The 22176-nt window shown below is 42.4% G+C and overlaps 2 protein-coding genes across 10 annotated transcripts in view; one reads left to right on the top strand and one right to left on the bottom strand.

The window, feature by feature from the left end:
* Positions 1-775: 775 nt before the first annotated feature.
* On the bottom strand, positions 776-7591 carry TIFA (TRAF interacting protein with forkhead associated domain). 4 transcript variants are annotated; one of them, XM_039540744.1, is made up of 2 exons: positions 7447-7591; positions 776-2822 (listed from the first exon to the last, which is right to left on the bottom strand). In XM_039540744.1, the coding sequence occupies exon 2, from the start codon at positions 2800-2802 to the stop codon at positions 2242-2244; it is 561 nt and encodes a 186-aa protein (XP_039396678.1). In that variant the 5' UTR covers positions 2803-2822; positions 7447-7591; the 3' UTR covers positions 776-2241. The 4 variants fall into 4 exon arrangements, with proteins under 4 accessions (XP_039396678.1, XP_039396676.1, XP_039396680.1 ...); XM_039540742.1 differs by lacking the exon at positions 7447-7591 and adding an exon at positions 7255-7437; XM_039540746.1 differs by lacking the exon at positions 7447-7591 and adding an exon at positions 6383-6498.
* ALPK1 (alpha kinase 1) overlaps positions 6886-22176 on the top strand; it is a 76979-nt gene continuing 61688 nt past the window's right edge. For 3 of the 6 annotated variants that reach the window (XM_039540737.1, XM_039540738.1, XM_039540732.1), the window contains exon 1: positions 7451-7548. The gene's annotated coding sequence lies outside the window, so the exon portion shown is untranslated. Of the gene's footprint in view, positions 7068-7450; positions 7549-13272; positions 13467-19072; positions 19115-22176 lie in introns of those variants that run through there. The other 3 variants (XM_039540733.1, XM_039540736.1, XM_039540734.1) reach the window with 3 other exon arrangements.

Raw genomic sequence — 22176 nt, 5'->3', positions numbered from 1 at the left:
TTTGAAATCAACATGTACCTGCTTAGAAATCACACCTAGAAATTCTTTGCCACAATGATCTATAGTGCAAATTTGTAATTGTTTAAGCATTTCCTTTGCTGTTTCCCCATTCTTTTACCTGAAATTTCCATCTGAAGTGAGAGCATGCAGTCATTATAGATAAACCCACGCCGCATTTTATTCAGTGCTCAACTATCTGGGCCCTATTCAACATTACCCTGCAGTCCCGTTGTGCCAGCTAAGCTAGTATAGAAGGGGGACAGGATAGGCATGAAAGCCACCCAATGCAGGGACTTCTATATGCCCTCCAGAGGATCCCCAGGCACAGAGGATATGCTGGGGATACAGAGGGATGGGACTGGGATGTGGCTGGGAGAGGCCTGTGCTTTGGCAGTTCTGTGCTCCTAAGGAGACCCAGAGTTTGTGACAGCAAGGGAGCAACTTGAGGCAGCCCTCAGGGCCAGAACTGAATTGAAATAAGTAGAGCCAGAGCCCTGAAGTTTGTGGGATAAGCAGCTGTTGCGCAGGGGATTACACACTCTGGGTGAATTAAAATTTAAAAATGCATATCTATGTGACTAATGTTGTTGTAGGTCTCCAGATGGAATTATTGCAGGTACTCTATTTCTCTGATAGCATGACCTTGAAGCAATGCTCATCACCAACTGTGAAACAGTTCTTTTGATGCTGAACGATTGGCAGTAAAGCTTGATCTCAGAATAATTTTCCCTCATATAGTTGTGCTTACAAGCTATAACCACACAAGAGGACAAAATAAGGCATGCAAGCATTTTTAATAAGACCTCAACTGGACATTCACATTGTTTTATTTACACTCACATCTTTGAAGATAACAGCATTTTTATTATAGCACATTCTGCTCACTTTAGGATTAGAAGAAAAATTGTTTGAGGTTAAATATACCAACTAAATAGCTCCATTTTCACAAAATATGAATTAAAAAAAAGTTTGAGTTTCATTTTCAACCCTAACATCAAAGTAAGTGTTGAAAATGGATCTCAGTCTGAATACAGATTGCACTTCAGTATCAAAGTTAATAATGCAATATAACAAATTTGTATATTAATCCTGGCCACTTGTGGTTTATTTATAAAGCCAGAATTTTGCACCATGTTTGACAGAGAAAATTAAACATACATACATACATATGAGAGAGAGAGAGAGAGAGAGACCGACCCACCCTGTGTTACTGGGGCTGGCCCTTTCAGGAGAGTCAGAGACCAGCCTACCCGGGACAAGCTCCTGAAAGGGAGAACAAGCCAACTCAGCCACCTGGAGGTAATGAAATCCCTATGCACCTAGTTGACAACTGATTAGCTAATGACCCTGCCAAAGGGACACCAGTCCTCAGCTGAGGTGGTTTCTAGAGCCAGGAAGTTCACCAGAGCAACAAGTCCAGGAAGGGGTTCCTGGAGACAGGAAGCCCCCTGAGTAGACCTTACCAGAGCCAGGAGCCTAGAAGGTGCATTCTTAGCCTGGCCATTCCCTATATCTGTCAGAAACTACATGCTGCTACAGAGAAGAGCTACAGGTGACAGATCTGAGTCTGGGGAAAGAATTCTTACCAGATGGTTCAGGCTTCTTGCCACTGAGAGAGCTGCTGGAGTGGACTGGTGGACTCAGGTGGGATGGATAAATTAAGATTGACTGTCTCCCAGCTAAGACACTGGAGTGAAGTTTTGGATGTATTCTCACTGAGGTTCTGGTTAATAAACTAGACCCCTCAGAGGGATGCTATTCCCTAAATAAAGCCTCATTTAACTTACTGATAGCCCACTTGGGGAAAGTGAGGCAGGGAGCATTGACAGGACACCTGGCCAAATAGCAGCACTATAGGGCAGGTAGACCCTGTCTGAAAGAGCTTATGCTCTATGGCCCCAGTCCTACAGTTGGATCTGCTACCATGAGCCTTTAGGCCCATGCAAAGATCCACTAACTCTGACTGGGGTTTACCACAGACAAACATAGAAGGTGATAAGACAGTGGTGGGGAGAAGACAGGATGGACACTAAATAAAGATGATGCAGGTCTAATGACATTTGTAAATGAATAAGTTCTGATATGTTTAAACAGAGTGTGCAAGAGGAAGAATACATAACACAGCTGTGGCAACTATGGAAAGCAAAATAAATGCAGTGCACTGAGGAGATAAGATTCGGTCCCCTGAAGTTATACTGAATTAGGTATTGCACACTGTTGAAAGCAACCTTCTCCCTTCTATCACAAATCATTTTCATCCATCTCTACTGGTCTTACTCCTTGGGAATAGACCAAAGAAGGAGAAATGCCACACTCGGGTATGGGCTGCAGTGAAGGCAGGTGTCTCTCTTGCAAAAGTGAAGCTTGGGCCAACTCAAAGCAAGTCTCAAAATAATCCACTGATTCCCCATCTTGTCTTTGCATTAAGAGTTGGTAGTCTCCAAAGCGAATGATGCATTTCCATGGCAGGTCAATTTTGTTTAGGTAGTCCAGTTCCACATTGTCCACAATTAGCTTGGTCTTTTTGCTCATGTTCTTTATCTCAAAACCAAGTTCTGAGCTGTTGAGTTGCCTGAAAAACTGCAGGGTAAACTGAACCCGGGAAACACGGGTATCCATTAAATTATAATGGCAAATGTTAGAATCTCGGCCAAACTTTGCCACTTCATCTACCCTGCACCGTTCTCGCTTGTGGAATTTTAAGCTGCGAAACACCTGCTTTTCTTCTTGGCAAGGATGGTACAAAGTTATATGGAGACAAGTTACTGTCTCTTCAGTTTCCACTTCTTCCATGGAGCTCATGATGATGATCCTTCTCAGAACTACAAGAATGAAAGAAACATGGAATTATTGGAATGCCAAAAAAATCCACTTGGAACTGGCATCATTTAAAGAACTTTACATACTGTTGATTAATTAATGTGTACTTGTTTCATAGAGAACCATGGGTAGTAAATGTAGTCTAGCATCTTGGGCACAGGATTGGGAGTGAGGAACTCCAGCTTGATCACAATCTATTTCCAGTTTTGCCATCGACTTGTGGCTCTGGACAGGTCCAAAGCCTCTCTGTGCTTTGGTTTCCCCATCTGTAAAATGAGGATAAGTACAGAGACAAGGTGAGTGAGGGAATATCTTTTATTGGACCAAGTTCTGTGTAAGAGCAAAAGTTTGTCTCTCTCACAAACAGAAGTTGTGTGAGGAATAGAAGTTGGTCCGATAAAAGCTATTACCTCACTCACCTTGTCTCGCTAACATCCTGGGACGGACACGCCTACAACAACACGGCATACAACCATAAGTACAGGCTGTTATGAAACTTCCTTAATATTTTTAATTGTTTTGAGATCTTTGCATGAAACTATGCAAATATATTAACTAGTTCTGCCCCTATTATAAGTATTTTACTAAATGAGTTCACCTTTGAAGAAACATTTTGGTGATACATCATTGGAAGCCTAAACACTTGTTTTGTAGACCTCAAAGACCCATATCTGAACTATTACATAGTATTTGTTAATAACTCTGGATATTATATATCACTATTTATTATATTCCTTTGACAATATGAAATGCGACAAATACCCTTTACAAGTACAGTTTGCCTGAGATGTGGGAAATTCAGGTTCAATTCCCCTTTTCCAGAAGATGGGGAGAGGATTTGAACAGAGGTCTCAGAGCTCTCTAATCACTATGCTGTGGGACATTCTGCTGTAGGGTTTCCTTGATCTCCTGTTTTGAAGCAGTGGCACACCAGCTAATGAAAGTGTAATTGGACAGGTCCCTCGGTCTTGCACTTCCCAGATGGGTTCCCTAACCCCTGGACTATAGAGTCATTCTCTCTCTGGCCTGACTACTTCAGTATTTATCCATGGTAGAACAGTCAAGTAGGAGCTCAGAAGAACAGCAGCGTTTTCAGAACTACCCACTGACACAAACTTTACCTTTTGAAATCTCATTAAGGAATAGCTGCTGTATGTAATACGTTACAAATATCGAAAATGAATTTAAAGTGGGGGTGAAAATTCCCCTGCTTTCTTCAACAAAAATGGGGTACAGGATTTGCCATACTGAATCAGACCTGTGGTTCATCTAGCCCAGTATCCTGTCTCTAACAGTGGCCAACACTAGTTTCATTAGAGGAAGATGCAAGAAAAACTGCAGTTATGGAAGTCTGTCCAGAGAGAAAGTTTCTTTCTAAAGCACGTTAATTAGTAGGTGGCTCATGCCTGGAAATACAGGGTTCGGTATATCCCTTTCAAAACTCCTTGTTCTAGTTTAATGTGCTACTGTAATTCTGGATGTTCTTGTCCACATAAATATCATATTTAACTCTTGGCCACATTTTGTGGCAAAAAGTACCACAAGTTAATTGTGCACTGTGTGAAATGGTATTTCCTTCTACATCCAAATAAGTTAATCACTTAACTGATATTTACATTTCACTATGAGGTGCTATAACACTATCAGTGTTATTCATTGCATTTGAGTTGTCATTACTAAAGCAGTTTACAGTTCAGTCTATTGTATTTTATTGCTACCTGAAGCATCATTGTGATATGGACTCTGACATACGATTACCTTTCCAAGCATAAGATTGCACAACTTTAATCTCTAAACACACAAAGAATGGATTACTAGTACTATGACACCTTTCTGTGATGCCAGTATTTAGAGGATACCATATAAATATCTTAAGACCTCTGGAACTATTTTCCTTATTTTCCTTCCTTAATTGATATTCAAAACAAGGCACAATGCTTTTTCTTACAAAGCAACAGCTCAGGCACAAAACATCTCCCATTTCAGTGCTGGATAAAGCTGGCCAGGGAAATCACATTAGTGAACTCTACTTAAGCATTACTTGCTAGAGTGGTGCTGATATGGCTGTCCTGGCCATTGTAAGCAAAGCCTAAATGTTAAGAAAAATTAATTTCAAGTTGATTCTGATTGCTAGGCTGTTTATAACTCCTATAAATAATTATGCTTTCCCCCAGCCCATCTTGAAAACAATATAGTTGATTTTGGGTAGAATTATAAAACTGCAATATGCAATTATAATTCTTTCTAAGGTGATTTTGGTGCTTATGAAAAGCAACTTTCAGTCGTGCCTGACTTTGGAACAGATCTGAACCTGTAACTTACAAGTGGAAAACTCTACATTCCATCAGTCTGCTCCTAACTCAGTTGGAGGTGCATCAGTAATACTTACCGTCTTTCGAGCGGAGGAGTGTATTCAGAAGAATTTGCAGATGTGACTGTGACATGCCAATGCAGGCCTGTGTGTTTTGTTCAAAATGTTGCATGTAGATTAGACAGGGCTGCAAGGGGAGCAAAATCTTTTCCACGGTGCCACGATATTGAGTATTTTTTTTAAAGATATGGATTTTGAATTTTGCATGGAAATATGCACTTAAACTCTTGCCCAGTTGGGGCCAAGTTCTGATGGAAGCAAAAAAACCCCAGCCTTTAGCAAGAGTTTTACATACATAGGACTACAGTGTTGAACCCTTGGTGTCATTTTCACATTTGGAATGTGCATCCTTGTCTCACTTCCCCTTACATTCCGCACAAATCCATCAGCAAAAAGTCCACACAACTTCCTTGGGGCACTGACTGTTAACGTCACCAGGCAGGGGAATTTGTGGGTCTTTTGCTGAAGGGTTAGGCTGCCCATACACCCAGCCCACAAAAGAAAATTTCTAAGAACAAGTTTTTCTCTGATAGTCAAACTTTTTCTATTGACAAATAAAACAAGCATCAAGAGGTGAAAATACTAATGATGCAACTGTTTTGAAAGCAATTCTGACTCCATTAAATCTCACAAAACTTAGAAAGGGAAGAAACTGGTTAAACCATCAGGTCTACCATCCCACCCCACCCCACCCCCCACTTACAAGATATAAATTCCTAATAGAGGCCATAATAAATGTTTGTCCAGGCAGGCCTGGATCTTCTCTCTCCCCCCTTTTGCCTCCATTTGCCACTGAGGGGCCGCATAGCCACTGTATGGAGTGAAGTTTGCTACCGAGAGGAGCAGCTAAAACCTGGAGTGCAGTCTGCCAGTGAGGCAAGTGGCTGGACTGAGGACTGTTGGCCCCCTGGAAGGGGGGAAAGAACCGAGTGGGGCACAGCGGCAGGGCTGTGTCCAGAAAAGGACGACAGGGCCCAGGGAGCGACGCAGTTCCTGGATGCAGAGACAGGAGTGAGGATGGGTGGGACACCACCTGAGAAGGGCACACTGCCAACCCTGAACTAATTCCCAGGATGGCCAGCAGGGTTTGCCGCGGTGGTGAGTCGAACACCTGTCCCCAGGTCCAAGAGCAGAATTTCCCATAATGCCTGGGAATTGACTAGAGTAAAGTAAACATCTTCCCCAACATACCTTGCTATGTTTGTTCCTTTGTAGGGTTTTTTTTATAAGAGTAAATTTACTGAGAGCTGACAGTGCAGCTAGATCCAGGACAGACATCCAGGGTCCTGACAATCAAGAGTTTGATCCTGCTCCTATTGAAGACAACAGCAAAACTTCCACTGCCTCCAACAGCAGCAGGCACACGCCCTAAAATGGCAGCAGAGGCGCCCCTCCAAGCTCCATCCCACCGCAGCTCGGTTGGCACGGATCCTTTGGCGGGAGGAGATATCCCAGCACCCGAGCAAAAAGGAAGCTATACTAACGGGATGAGGGCAGCAGGCCAATGCACAGTCCCACGCCAATCTCTGTCTGAACAAGAAAGTGCCCCTCAGCGGCAATGGCAGGGGAAAGTGCTCTCAGCCCGGCCCCTTGGCTGCCACTTGCCAGTGGGAAATTTTTCTTCCACTCAGCTGGAAAACCCGCCCCCAAGACGCCGATTTCGTTCGCCCACGAGCTGCGGCTCACAGCGCATCCAAATGTAAACGCGCCTCCGCCTGGCTTTGCCGCTTGCGCAGCGGGGTCCTGAAGGCGCCCAGCTGCGCTGCGCTCCGCCAGGTGCTGCCGGTGGGAAGTCCCCTGCCGCGCCGTGTCACCAGCTGCCCCCCGCCCCGCTCCAAGGAGCAACGGCAACTCCCGCTGCCTTCCACGGGCGCAGGTCATTGCACGCCCCCTTTGCACCCCCAACCCAGCCCATCCCCACTGATTCCCCCCGCCCCCAGACACACACACACACACCCCGCTTGTGGCGCAGCCCCCGCCGCTGTCTGTCCCCCTATCCCCTTCCCCACCGCCCCCGGGAAAGAGCTAGCGGCAACGGGCACCTGCCAGCTCGGTGCGCTCACCTCTGCCGGGGCGCCCAGAGCGCAGCGCAGCCTCGGGAGAGCTAAACGAGCCTCTCCGGCGCCCGGAGCTTGCTGCTCTGCAGGCTCGGCGCGAGCACTCGAGGCTTTTCGTGCGGACCTGCCACGGGACAGGGTTTCCCCCGCACTCTCCTCCCATTGCCTGTGGGGGGGGGTGGGGGGGAGCAGCTGTACCATGGGACTTGTAGTTCGCAGCACCAGGGCTTCCTGCTTCACTTGGGGCGGCCACCAGCACAACCGCCCCCGGACAGGCGGCTTCTCTTCGGCGAGTATCATGTAAGTGCCCAGCCCAGCGGTCAGCAATTCGGATAATTAAAGGGAGGGAAGCCAGCACCTTTAAAACAGGCTACGGTCGGTCTGACCCTCTGATCGCTGTGAATAACGCCGGTTGATGGCCGGATCTGAAAGGCATTACACCAATGTATTTCCCTGTCGCTGTGTCAGTGTTTTCTTTGCGCATTTAGCGTTTGTGTGTGGCTGACTCTGCCGTTTGCTTTGTCCACTCGTACGGTCGGTCAGTTTCCTTTGCTGGGGGTGTGGCCTTTCACACAGTAACGGAGCTGAGAAACATTTTAATAAAAACGAAAATGAGTGAAAAGCTCCCAGAAACTGTCAGGGAGGAGTCAGGGCAGGTGTAGTGCCTGAGACTACATTCCCACATTGGCAATGACCATATAATCATAGTAATTAAAATTGATCCATCTTAAAGAAGGTGTCAACGTACCTGACATTTATTAATTAAAGTCAAAGAAGGAAGTGTTGAGGATCCATTGGAGGGAACTAGAACAATAATCTGCAAGAAATTCTGAGCTCTATTCGGCAGTTTGTTTCTATCTGGGTTCTTGTACAGGCTGTATGAGGGACAGGGTTTATTTATGTGTATCATACAAGTTGTTTGCATTCTAGAGAAAAGAGAAAAACAGTTCTCTTAACACCATCATGATCAGATTTCTCTGCCACTGATTATTTATTTTGAGCAAAATCTTGCTCACTTTACCGTCATGCAGCCCTCACCGAAGTTAGTTGTGATCAATGGGAGTTTTGTGTAAGCAGCTCTCAGTAGTCCATTCTAAAGAAACATTTTTAGATACAAAAAATTTTAAAGTTATATTTCTAATAGGAAAACAGGCTGAGTCAAATTATCAGTTAATTGCTTTTGAACACCATTTTGCATGTAAGCCGCTGAAAGACACTTCACTAGTTCTCAAGTGTATTTTTCCCCAGTTATTAACCACCCTTCACCACTAGACTTTATTTAGAAACAAACAAATATCTGCGTATAATGTGGTATGCAGAATAAATGTCAGTGTTAATAAGCTATCCATTTATGTTTTAAAATCGGAAGTAAATTGAAAACTGGGCAGGTTACATCAAAGAACTACCCAACTAAATTAACCAAAGACCTGTACATTTAGCAATGCAATGTGAGACAGGACACTGTTCCTAGGACTGTTCACTGAGGAGGAAGAGGAGGAGAAGGAGGAATCTTTGTTAACGAAACTTTATGGTTAAGATCATAAACCCATTGTGACACTGCACCTCATATTCTTCATAGTGATATTACTATGATATGACTATAATATAATGATGCATTTTATGCAAGATGAGTAATGTAAGATGTCATTGGAAAAGTTACGGTCTGCTGAATATGATTATCCTATATGTATGCTTGTATCATTTTTGTATCTGACGTTATGAATATTGGCTATGTGTCTGTATTTCAAATGTAGTTATACCTTGGTGATGCTCACTAGTCAAGATGCTTTCAGTCTAGATAGTGGGTGGGGAAGGGCCTGTTCAGGGTAATAAGCCATTAGGGAAAACAGTAGGCCTTAGGAGAAGCTTATCCATCACCTGGTGAGCCTTCCTGTGAACGCTCCAGACAGTCTGTAAGTAATGGCTGCCATGGACTCAGCAAGGTATGCAAAGGCATGTAACCAGGCCATATGATCCATCTTGGGATGTCGGTGTTTTTCCATAAGTTGAGTTTCGCATACGGAGGGAACCCTTTTCCCTCCGTATGCTAAAGCTATCTAAGGCCTGGTCTACACTGGGGTGGGGTTCGAACTAAGTTACGCAAGTTCAGCTACGCGAATAGCATAGCTGAACTCGAACTACCTTAGTTCGAAGTACTTACCCGTCCTCACGGTGGGGGATCGAAGTCCGCGGCTCCCCTGTCGACTCCACCACCGCTGTTCGCGGTGGTGGAGTTCCGGAGTCGACGGGAGCGCGTTCGGAGTTCGATATATCGCGTCTAGATGAGATGCGATATATCAAACTCCGAGAAGTCGATCGCTACCCGCCAACCCGGGCGGGTAGTATGGACGTACCCTTAGGCAGAGAATGACATCATCTGTTGGTCTTCACTCCCCACACAAGAAAATTCCTGGAAACACCTAAGGAACAAAGACTGAACTGGGGGAAGTGCTGGACCCAGGCTAAAGGGATTTCTAGCCTGTGTATGAAAGACCTGGGGATTCCAAGCTGTAAAGCAAGTGTAGCCTGTCCCTCAAGAATCTGTTTTCTGCTTGTACCATCTCTCAGGGTGAGAGACTGGATATGAATTAGCAGTTTATCTAGTATGATCAGCTTAGTTTGCGTGTTTGTTTAATTACTAAGTAATCTGCTTTGATCTGTTTGCTACCACTTATAATCACTTAAAATTTATATTTTGTAATTAATACATTTATTTTATGTTTTAATCTAAACCAGTAAATTTGCAGTGAAGTGCTCGGGAATCTTAGCTCAGAGGGGCTGTTGCATTTCCTCAGCACATTGAGGGGAAGGCAAACTGGATAATAAATTCATACTTGTTGGTGTTTATACTAGGGCAGGACGGTACAGCTCTGGGGACTTAGGCTGGGAAACCGGTTATTTTGGCTGTAGCCTCTCTACTGTTGGTTCATGCAGTAGCTGGTCAGAGCCTGCAGGTAACTGCAGTTGGGTGTGTCCCTGCCTGCTTGAATGCTGGTGGAAGTATAAGACCGGGAGCGGGTCTGCAGCTTGTCACTGCAGCACAATATGAGAGGAAGCCCAAGCTGGTGGGTCAGAGGGCTCAGTGGCACCCCGGTTCCAGGTGGCACCCAGGGGGAACCCATCACACCCATAAAAGTCAGTAAAAACCAAAATTATATTTCCACAACAATCATTGCATGTCCTCTTTCATAAGTGAAGCCTTTTGTATTACTCATTATAGTGGTAGCTTTGATTTTATAGTAAATACCACATGTTCAGCATGACTGAATAACATTTATTGTAACAAATATCCGAATTCCTTGACATCTGTAGGTTCAGAATCTCAGTCTACTGTTGCATTAAACAGTGTTCTGACTTTAAGACCCTGTGGGGGTGGCAGTTTAAAAAAAAAAAAAAAGAGAGAGAGCATCTGTAAACACACACGTGCATCTGTCTGAGTGTAGGGGCATGATGAATGCAGAATTAGGCCCTCAGTACAGTTTTCAATCTTCCCACATTCATTTTGTAGTGCCTAGTCTTCAATCAGTATCACACTTAGTAAAGCACACAAGCTACTTTGGACTACATCCGTTTCAAGTTTAAAACAAAACTAATGTTGAGATCTCCAGTCACAAAGGAATTACTGAATAAGTCTTTAAAAATGTGGAAATCACATCTTAAAATCCTGGGATAATTCAAAAACAGACAAACAAAATTGTACTAAACTTTACAGTGGGTGGGGGAAACAACCCACTTTGGGACTGGAAGTGAGTGTGCAGAAATTAATTTCAAATGGCAATTTTTCTAAAGCATTTTCATTTACAGGTGCTTAGTGTCTCTTCATTCATAATACTAGCAAGCAGTTCTGCTGGAACCCTGGTAACCACCAGAGTTGAGCTTGGAACCTGAAATATGTATAGAGTCTTATCCAGTTTTCTTTATATGTATTTGTAGGATTGTCTCAAACTTTTCCCTCAAGGACTGGATTTGTCCATAATTCATGAGGTTGGGAGGATTTCTACATTCAATTTGTTGTTTTACCATAACTGACAACTACTTTGGTTGTCTGCTTAGGACACTGAATTTTTCCGTTGTACCTCTTTCTTTAATAGCTTGTCTCAAAGACAGACAAAATTAGACTATGCAAGCAATACTCCCAGCTGATTGTGTAAAACAGGGGTCGGCAACCTTCCAGAAGTGATGTGCCGAGTCTTCATTTATTCACTCTAATTTAAGGTTTCGCGTGCCAGTAACATATTTTAACATTTTTAGAAGGTCTCTTTCTATAAGTCTATAATATATAACTAAACTATTGTATGTAAAGTAAATAAGGTTTTAAAAATGTTTAAGAAGCTTCATTTAAAATTAAATTAAAATGCAGAGCCCCCCGGACCGGTGGCCAGGACCCGGGCAGTGTAAGTGCCATGGAAAAGCAGCTCGTGTGCCGCCTTCGGCACATGTGCTATAGGTTGCCTACCCTTGGTGTAAAACGTTAAGTAGATGTATTTATACCAGTACATATTAGAATCATATGAATTAATGTGATAAATAAAATTTGTAAATGTTACCTTAATATGATCTAACACAGAAAAGGGAAACTCTCTTCAGTTCTTAGCTTACAAATAGATATTTGTGTCCTTAATTATGTGCAACTTTCAGCAATCACACCATGCTCAGACCTTCACATGAAGTTTCCTCCAATGTGCTTTCACTTCATTGAGGTTCCAGACAAGATCCAGAATGTATTGCTGTCCTTTAGAATTCAATCTATGAGCCAAAGACTAAGCCCAGTCTTCTTGTGCTCAGGTCACCTTCAACTGAGCTCCTAACAGTGTATCCTAGTCACTGGCCCACATGCCCAGTATTGAATCCCTAATGTCAAAAGTATTCAGAATTGGACTGTTCTTTGGTGTTACCTCTGCAATGTCTTGGCCACAGAGAAATGCTCCATCATAAAGTTATTATATCAAGGAAAACATATTTGTATTGTAATTCTTCTATTCAGAAAGATCCCCCACCCTTCAGGGTGTTTATATTGTAACGATTCTGCTTGTTAGGGAAACATTTAGGTTTGGTTGGTTGGGTTTTTTTGGTTTTACATTTACAGCTTAATTAAGTTATTTGCCAACAGAGAATAAAATAATTTTTCTTATGTTTTAAGAAGCAAATGCTGAGTCTGATCAAATTTCGCTGACTGTTTGAGAAGAAAAATCCTTTCTTGACTGGCAATCCAAGTTCAGTCGAAAAGAATATTTTATTTTGAGTCCCGATGCAAACTTACTGCATAATAAAAGTTCAGTTATAGCATATTTCATCCAATGGTTTCCAAGCTCATTACAAAAATGAGTAGGTATTAATTACAGATACTTCTCTGTACCTTGGTTACTGTAAGTTACTTTCACAAGATCACACAGTGAGTGAGTGGCAGAGTAGGGAATAAATTCCAGGTCTTTTAAATCCCAGCCTTAACTACTAGACAACCCTGCATCTCCCATACTATGTATGTGACAATATTATATCTGTGTGCCAAATCTTGTAATCTATACTTTTACAATATTCCCATTGAAATCAATGGGTGTTATGCCTGAGTAAACTTTGCAGGATTTGACTCCATGTGAATAAATACTACAATATTATAAAACATATACTTAGATTAATATAAATAAACAAATTCCATACCATGGATGGTTCAACAATACAATATATCACTTCCTTCAGTGTACAGAAGTGTTTAATTGCTTTAGGTACATTTGGCTAGATATGGTGCTTGTGCTCATTTAAAATTATTCTTGTGATGTAACTATTTGCTGTGTGCAGTTTTTTGTTTGTATTTTTTTAAAAAGCCTTACTTCAGAGAGAATTTTAGATCTTAGTGATGTTGCTTTTAATGTGGTAATCCTGAAAAGGATATACTGGAAACAAAGTGAAAAGAAATCATCTCTCAGTCATACATATCCCAGAATGCCTTTTTAGTGCAGCAGTCTTATATGGGTGTGTTCTTTCAAAAAGTATCTTGTTACAGACTGACGCTGAGGCTGCTGTGGTTGGAAAACCCACAGTTGTGCAACTTTTATGTGTGCTGTTATCGTCTGTGCTGTTTTTTCATGTCTCTTGCCTGCCTCTCATTTCCTGAAACAGAACTAACTTACAAGAACTCTGGTGTTTGATAATAATAAGGAATTATCCTCTTCCTGAATCAGATTCCGTGCTATCATTAAGATACTGGTATCTATAGTCAGGTGAGTATCAGTCTGGTAACCTGTTTTATCTTCCCATCATTCATCTGTTTATTATTTGATAAGCACTTGGGTGTAGGAGGATTTTTCTAGGAAAGTGTAGTTAATGTGAGGTTAAAGAATCTTTATTGACCAGGTTGTGGCTTTTAAAGTGTGTGTGGAACCCATTCCTTAGACATAGCAACTGGGTCTGATTCTCCTCTCCTCCACACCAATTTTACACTGGTGGAACTCTATTGCCTCCAGTGAAGTTACTCCTGATTTACACTGTTGTAAGTGAGAGGAGAGTCAGGCCCAGAGTTCGTGCTTTTAGGATAGTGTCATTGGCATTTACTGTAATAATACAACAAAGAGTCCTGTGGCACCTTATAGACTAACGGATGTATTGGAGTATAAGTTTTCGTGGGTGAATACCCACTTTGTCAGATGTGAATATCCACTGCGTCTGACGAAGTGGGTATTCACCCACAAAAGCTTATGCTCCAATACGTCTGTTAGTCTATAAGGTGCCACAGGACTCTTTGTCACTTTTTACAGATCCAGGCTAACACGGCTACCCCTCTGATACTTGCAATAATACAGTTGCTTGGATTGTTAGAGTGCATTTCTTTCGCATATTAACTTCGCTGTTGGATCGCTGTAGCTTCAGATTTTCCTTAGCTGAAAAGTGGGACTGCAAATAAATGCTGAATGGCAAAATTTTGGAAAGCTAGACACTGTAGCCTAGTGGATAGGGTACTGGACTGGGAGTCAGATGATCTGACCAGCATGGCCACTGACCAACTGTGTGACCTTGGACAAGTCACTTCACCTTCTGTGCTTCTGTTTCCCCACACTCCTTCTGTTTGCCTTGTCTATGTAGACTAAGGTGTTGGGACAGGGACTCTTTCTTAATATGTGTTTGAACGAGGCCTCACACTGTGGGGCCCTGATCTTAGTTGGGGCCATAAGGTGCTACTGATACAAAATATCCTAAAAGTAGGAACTCTGAAGGGAACCACACACTCAAGATTTGTTCTATGCTGGATATGGATGAAAACAGGAGCAGATTAGATCAGAAAAGTAATTTTGAGTAATGGACCAAAGACAATGTTTATTTGATTCAGACTGGGCATTACAGAATGAAAGATATAAATTAATGATATCTTCTGTTAATTATCCTTGAACTGTCTTATTAAAATAGTGGGACCTTACATAGGTTTTCTGTGATCCTTGCCAGTAATCTTCTGGGTTCAAAGAGAACACATTACTGAACCAGTGCTTAATTTGTAATGAAAGGACTGCCGGTGCTCAAGCAATTTTTTTTACATTCATAATTGATGCGGCAAGCCTAGAGGTGGCGGGGCTATGAACTGCCAAGCCTAGAGGTGGCAGGACTCAGCCTGACAGAAATTAAGCAGTGACCAGAACTATTCTGCCAGGAATTTAGCATCTTAGGATGCTCTTGGACCTCAGTCCTGCACCCATTGAAGTCAAGGGCAAATTTTGAAGCTATTTGCAAATCACTGAGGTCAATGGTAGAAAAAGGCCCTCGTTAGAGAGAAGTTCTGGGACGTGCCTGATCATTTGCTCTGAGGACAGTATTGCTAATATCACTGCACAAAGTAACTTGGAAGGTGATACATGAGGGGGTCACGCAGAGTCACGTGCCCTGCAGATTTCTGCCAGGGTTTATATAATTTTCTTAGCAGGGAATGGGTTAAAAATTGTGCCCCCAACCCACTATCTTGTGCCCCCACTCACAATTGTCACCTCTACCGTACTGTTAACTTTTATTCTTAGAAATAATAAATCTGCATTTAATTATATGAAATCTGAATAAATATCTGCACAAGTAGGTATTCGTATTGGGCACAGGTTATATATACAGAATGTTCATTCGTTATTTGGGCATAGCCCGTTGCTCAAAAGCAGGTATTAGGTGACTGTTCAGCCTTGTTTATTCAGATCAACAAAACGTGCTTTGCCACAGAGCCTCCAACTATATTGGAAAAAAACACAGGCTATGTCTACACTACCACTTACGTTGGTATAACTGTCGCTTGCGACCACTCCAAGAGACATTACACTGACCTAAGCACCAGTGAGGACGGTGCTAGGCCAGCAGGAGAAGCTCTTTACCTCTGCTCGTTGGGGGTGGATTCAGCAGTGGCAAGCCACGGGGGCTGCCCTGCTGGTCCCTGCGAGGGCGGCAGTCAGGCAGCCTTCGGCGGCTTGCCTGCAGGAGGCCCGCTGGTCCCGCGGATTCAGCGGTAATTCGGCAGCGGGTACGCCGAAGCCGTGGGACCGGCGGACCTCCTGCAGGCTAGCCTGACTGCCGTGCTTGGGGCGACAAAAAAGCTAGAGCCGTCCCTACGTGGATTAATTAAGTCAACAGGGGAGCTCTCGCCCATTGACTTAGAGCATCTACAGTAGAAAACTTAGTGGCACAACTGCTACAGTGCAGCTGCACCCCTATAAGCTCCCGAGTATAGTCATAGTCACCGTTTTGGTACCACAGGTGTTGTACAGTCACTGTCAACTTGTTTAGGTCTGGAAATGTGTTTTCCTTAATGGAAGATAAATCCAGTGTAGAGATATATAATTATAATCAAGGTACATGCAGGGTTTAGGAGCTTAGGGAAGGACTAGAAGACGTATCACCTTCTCGCAGCAGCAAGAGGGTCTAGCATGGAAGAGGATAATCAGGAGAGAAAGCTGCTTCTCGCTTTCACCACTCAAATCAGGCAGGAAGGGAGACTCACATTTATCAGCAACAAAGAATCCTGTGGCACCTTATAGACTAACAGACGTTCTGCAGCATGAGCTTTCGTGGGTGAATACCCACTTCTTCAGATGCAATACCCACTTCTTCAGATGTCTTGCATCTGAAGAAGTGGGTATTCACCCACGAAAGCTCATGCTGCAGAACGTCTGTTAGTCTATAAGGTGCCACAGGATTCTTTGTTGCTTTTACAGATCCAGACTAACACGGCTACCCCTCTGATACTCGTCACATTTATCAGATTCCTACAGGCTTGCCTAAATGATGCAGCGGTGTGCACTACAAGGGTGTGAATTCTAAAGCATACCAATGTATTGCACACTAACGGCCCATGTCAAACCTGCTGCGTGCACTAAGGGACTTTTAGTGCATGCCAGTAGGATCTGCATGGGCCATTGTGTGCACAACACATTGGTGCGTATTAAAATTCACATCTTTCTAGTGCGTATTGCTTGTGTACATGGTGCAGCCCTCTTTCCTGTAGGCTACTAAAGATGAAGCCCCTGAACATGGCATCCCTACATCTTCCCTGTTGTGTCCACACCCACATGTTCTCTTGAGACTAAGCGAGATAAGCTTCCTTAACTTTTCCTCGTGATCTTATTTTCAAATCCCTTATTCAGTCTGCTTGCATTTCTTTGAACCCTTTCTGTGTCCATGATACCGTTTTAAAGTAAGGGCACTAATACTGATGATATGCTTTTGCTAAACAGAAAAATTACCAGAATAAGTAATGTAATTTCAAAAGAGGAACTTCCCTTCTCGAACATCAGGATTTTGCAACACTCGCTTACAATAATTATAATTGCAACAAGTCACGTCTATTGGCTTCTCTGGATAGAAATGGGGACTTGGGTGCCCAACTGGCAGTTAGGCACTGTAGTCTCAAAACCCCCAAGTGGCTGCTGTGTAACTCTATAGGTGCCTAACCTCCCAAGATGCCCATGTTTTCACAGGTAAAGTCCCCTGACTGCCTAAATTTCTGCTGGCAGATAGGTAAGCATGCGTCCACCTCAGACCTGACACCTCTGAGCCACTGAGCACTAAATCTCCAGTTCCCTTTCAGATTTCACTTAGTTCAGCCAGTGGGTGCAAAATTCATACACTTTCAAAATGGCCATTATACTCCTGCAAAAGAATACTGGCTGCACCAGCAACCATGTTTGTGTGGTGAACTGAGAGCAACTGAACTAGAGGTGAAGCGCAACTCCTGAAGTGTAATTAGTGTGCCTAAGAAAACAAGGGTTTGGATTTAGCTGGTTCGACTGCTTGAGTAAGGACTGAATTTTCTTCCCTGTTTGCCCAGTACCATGTGCGCTCATAACTGATAATATCTCTTTGAGAGATTTAATAAGTTGGTTGGCTTTGAGATGAAGGAAACTATTGTCTTAGCTAAGCATTAATAACAGGGCTTATTCCTCAGTCACACTGATAAACGAGACCCCAACTCCGCAGAAGTCAGAAAGGGGCAGGTTAAGATTGGTGTTACACCCAGAAGTGAAACTCTCCTGACTTTTCAGTATTTATATTCTCAATCTTAATTTTGCATGAAGAAGGATTTTTGGCTTAAGGGAGTGGGGCTGGGACTGTCTCATGGGTCCTTCATTGTAATTAGATTTGGGGGAGTTTCCCATTGGAAATTCCAGCTTTTGTGGGAAATATTTACTGCCATATATGGCATGGAGGTGATTTCTAAACATCATTTATTTTAAAAAAGAGCTATCTGAAGTTGAGGCAGTTTAAATATTCCCATGAAATAACTAAGCTGCTGTCTTAAAAGCAAATAATGAAAGACAGTGTAATCACTCTTTTCTTATTACATCACTATTGGCTGCTATCTCCTTCTATATCTCACTGTTTACCAGGCACACACTGTAACTTTTTCTTTTCGTAAAACACCACCTGGAACTCAAGGAAAGATTTGTTTAATCAAATATTAGACAATCCTATTTTACTTGGTGGCTTTAGCTGTCACTGCTTTCCTTGTGTAGCCCCTGTATTCATTTAAATTGTTTTTTAGGTATAAAAGTATTGCCATACCAGATCAGACTAGTGGTCTGTTCCAGTATCCTGACAATGGCCACCTCCTGATGCTTCACAAGAAGGTTCACAAAATCCCACAATGGAGTATTCCTGGGATTACTGACTATCGCCTGGCCCTTTGGCTTGACACAAGCACAGACTGCAACTTCTAGCCTTGACCCACATCTTGCAGCCAGGATCCTGACACTAACTCATCTTCTCAAAAAACAGCATAGGTGCCTAAGCCTCCTCACTCCAGGTGGCAGGTTCCCATTTGTGGATCACTAAGCTGATGATAGGCACTTTTCTGTCTCCTGGACTTGGGTGCCTACATCTGAGAGATGGGTGGGGCTTAGTACACACGCCTCTGGTCAGCATCTACCATTGACTAGCTTAGATGGGAAGCTGCCTAGCATACCAACTTTTGTGGATGCCATTTATAGGCACCTATTTCTCCCCAGTCATTGTCTATGGAGCCCAGGTTCCCAACTTGACTTTGTGGATCACAGTGTGGTTCCTGTGATTTTTCTAGGCGCTTAAAAGTTAGGTGTAGTGTTGCAACCCCTATCCCTTGGGGATCCCACCCGTAGTAATTTATAGCCAAGTATTATTATTTACTACTGTTAAAGGCCTGAACTTCCTCATCTTGCTCATATATGTGGTACCTATTTGATTCAGGGAAGCTATTCCCATGAATAAGGTTTGGCCTTTAGATGATCTGTTAAAAAATGCACACTGTGCAAGCAAAAATTTTTATAGTTGTTTCTTTCTAGACAGAAACATTAAATAATTAGCATAAGCTTTTTTTTTTTTTTTTGGCCAGGGAAGTTCTCCAGCATAAACTTTTGAACCTCACAGAAGATAGGTAAGTTTTTAAATATTCCTGAAATCAATTTACTTTCATGCAGAATAAGATGTAAATGCAATAAATTTGCTTTGTCTCTGGTGGAGAAAGAAATCGTAGATCACATTAAATGATTTTAAAGAGCACTTAGATGTAGGGTTTTGTTTTGAAGCCTGTTTGCTGAATAAAGAAATTGAATTAGACAACACTTAAACCTGATTATGTAAATCTAACATACTGATAGGATTTAGGAAGAATCTACCACTTTGGGTAGGTTATTCCATAATTTCTTACTTTGTGTTCTTGACTTTTCCTTTGGAGCAGCTGGTTCTGGCCACTGTCAGAAACAAGATACTAGCCTAGATGGACCACTAGTCTGGGCCAAGAGGGCAATTCCTATATTCCTCAGTTATTTAAATAAATTAACATTTGGGGTGAAATCCTGGCCCCATTGAAGCCAGCAGCAAAACTCCCATTGCCTTCGATGGAGCCAGGATTTCATTGTGTGTCTTCTTCCTTTGTTTGATTCCCAAGGGGCTAACTTTCAGACCTGGCTACTGCAAATGCAGAATTTACAGGCACAGCTGTGGTGTGGACAGAGTAGGTGTTTCCCTACACAAATGAGTAACTGTGCATATACGCACTCATTTTGCAGGCACTCTTTAGGCGACCACTTTGAATGTGTGTGTTAGCTTTCTGGCCACTATTAAAATAGTCATTAATTTGTAGGTGGTCTGACCATTTGAGTACTAATTTAGAATAATTGACTGTAGTGACTTCTTTTACTCAAAATCCACCTTGTAAAATGTCCACACCAGATTTAAGTGCAGTGTAAAAAGGGTAAATGTAAAGAGATGCCATTATTCTGCAAAGCTGAGCTCTCACCACAAGGGGACAGAAATGAAACATTAAAGGACTTAACATTATGTGCCTTAGATATATAAAATAAAGACTACCTAGACTTTTGCCGAAAACCTATGAAAAATATGATCAGTATGTGAGCTTTTCCCCCCAAGGGGTTGGCTCTACTAACGTATTTCAGAGGTCAAGTATTCCTTCACTCCCTTTCACTTCCTCCAATCCTCAAAGATGCATGTCCTACATTATTCCCCTTCAAATAGAACATCTGGGAGTAGGAGATTGAGAACACCTTAAATTTTTCTCCCCTTGCATCTGTAGAGCCTGTCCTACAAACACACATACATACTAACTTTACTTATGTGAGAAGACCCATTAGCTTCTGTTAGGAGTACTCACCTGACTAAAGTTAGGCATGTGCTTGTGTTTGCAGGATCAAGCCCCTAGATAGCCACCCCAACCCACTGAGTGAGCTTATTTTCATGTCTTAAAAATAGAATTCCTTTTATTAAATAATATTATTACTTTAATATTAGGTCAAAAACTAATATATAGTGTGGTGGTTTGCATTTCAAGTAGCAATTTACTATCTGTATAATACCATAGTCATTGTGATACTATATAAAAATTTGAACATACATCACCTTTGGTCTTAAACTCCTTGACATCATCCTTTGTTTGATTAGCCTTAAAATTGCTTGAGTAATAACCCCAAATTAGATGATTTTTCTGTGCCATTAATTAAACAACCATAAAGAGTGGAATGCAGAATCATAACCACCTCAGCACGGAGGGCTGGACTTGACGACTTTTAAAGGTCCCATCCATCCATACACTTCTATAATTATTAGAGATAGACTAGGCCTGTAGTCCCCTGCTAACAGTATCTTTGAGTACTAATGCATTGCATCCTTTTCTTTAATAAGGGATTATTATTGTCTGTTGGGGAACCTTGTAGCTGAATTTCTTCAATAACTCTCATTGCCATGAATTCCACAAGAATCCACTGAAGATGGGGTGATAACAATGATGAGATAAAGAATAACTGGGAGCTTTTGGGGCACAATAGCCAGACTTGTGAATATCTGTTTACCGGTGGCTAGATGATACCAAGGAATCATAGACAGCCTCCATCTGTGAATATAATGTACTATAAATTGAATTACAATTTTCTTATCTTCCTACAAAAGAAGCTACCCACCCAGAATTATCTCGCTTTCTACTACTTGATCTAATTCTAGTCTTTATTGCTTCTGGTATAGGAAGTCATCTGAAAACAAATTGTATGCAACCTTACTGATTCCAGATGTACATCGCTCGAGTATGTTGACATAGCCGTGTTCAGGCAGGTTAAGATATTACAGCCAGTAGGTGGCAATGTTGGGTTATGTTACCAGAGTTGTAGTGTAAATCAAGCCTTTGGTTTTTGTTCTTTTAAAAGACTTTTAGTGCTCGTTAAGGTCTTGTGAACACTTGATCCTGAAAACATTTACACACATGAGTAACTTTATGCACACGAGTAGTCCTGTTGAGTTCAATGAGACTACTCGTGTGTGTTTGCTCTAAAGTGCTGGGCAATCTTGGAGACTGAGGATGAGGTTTCCAAAGGCATATAAGGGAGTTAGTTGCCTAACTCGTCTTTGTCCTCTACAATTTCCTCCAAACTCGTCTGTGTATCCAAAGACCGAAGCAGCAGCAAGAGCAAATATTATGCCTTCCCCTAGCATTGCCCTGCCGCTGTGCCTCAAGCCTGATAGTGGGGTAGCTATAATTTTTGGAGTGTGTGAATTAGAATTTTGGAATTACAAGAGCTGTAAATCTCCCTTTTGAAATATTTTAAGTGAGTGTCTAGGGGTGATGATAGTGGACTGAAGATTGCTTAGAGCTCACTGAGCTGTCTTTTCCCCCTTTCTCCTCTTACTTGCCCTGTCTCCCTCACCTGCTGAGGAAGGCAGCAAAGCCCTAATAATAATTTACAGCCAGACACTAGTACAGTACTGCATATTTATTTATTTTGCAGCATCCAAAGTGTGCTAGTAAGACTTGGTCCCCACCCCCAAAGAGCTTATGATCCAAATATCAGACGAGACACACAGCTGATTCTAAATGGAAGAGGCAAGGGAAGTGGGGAGGAAGGAAGAAGAGATGCATAAGAAGGAGATGAATTTGCTGAAAGTTTTGAATCCCAATTCTAGGTGGAGTGAGTCTCTGGAACAGCTCTAAAA

The sequence above is a fragment of the Mauremys reevesii genome, linkage group 5 (assembly GCF_016161935.1).
Source record: "Mauremys reevesii isolate NIE-2019 linkage group 5, ASM1616193v1, whole genome shotgun sequence".
In the NCBI taxonomy this organism is placed as follows: domain Eukaryota; kingdom Metazoa; phylum Chordata; order Testudines; family Geoemydidae; genus Mauremys; species Mauremys reevesii.
The sequence above is the reverse complement of the archived record's forward strand: the minus strand, read 5'-3'. Positions and strand labels throughout refer to the sequence as shown.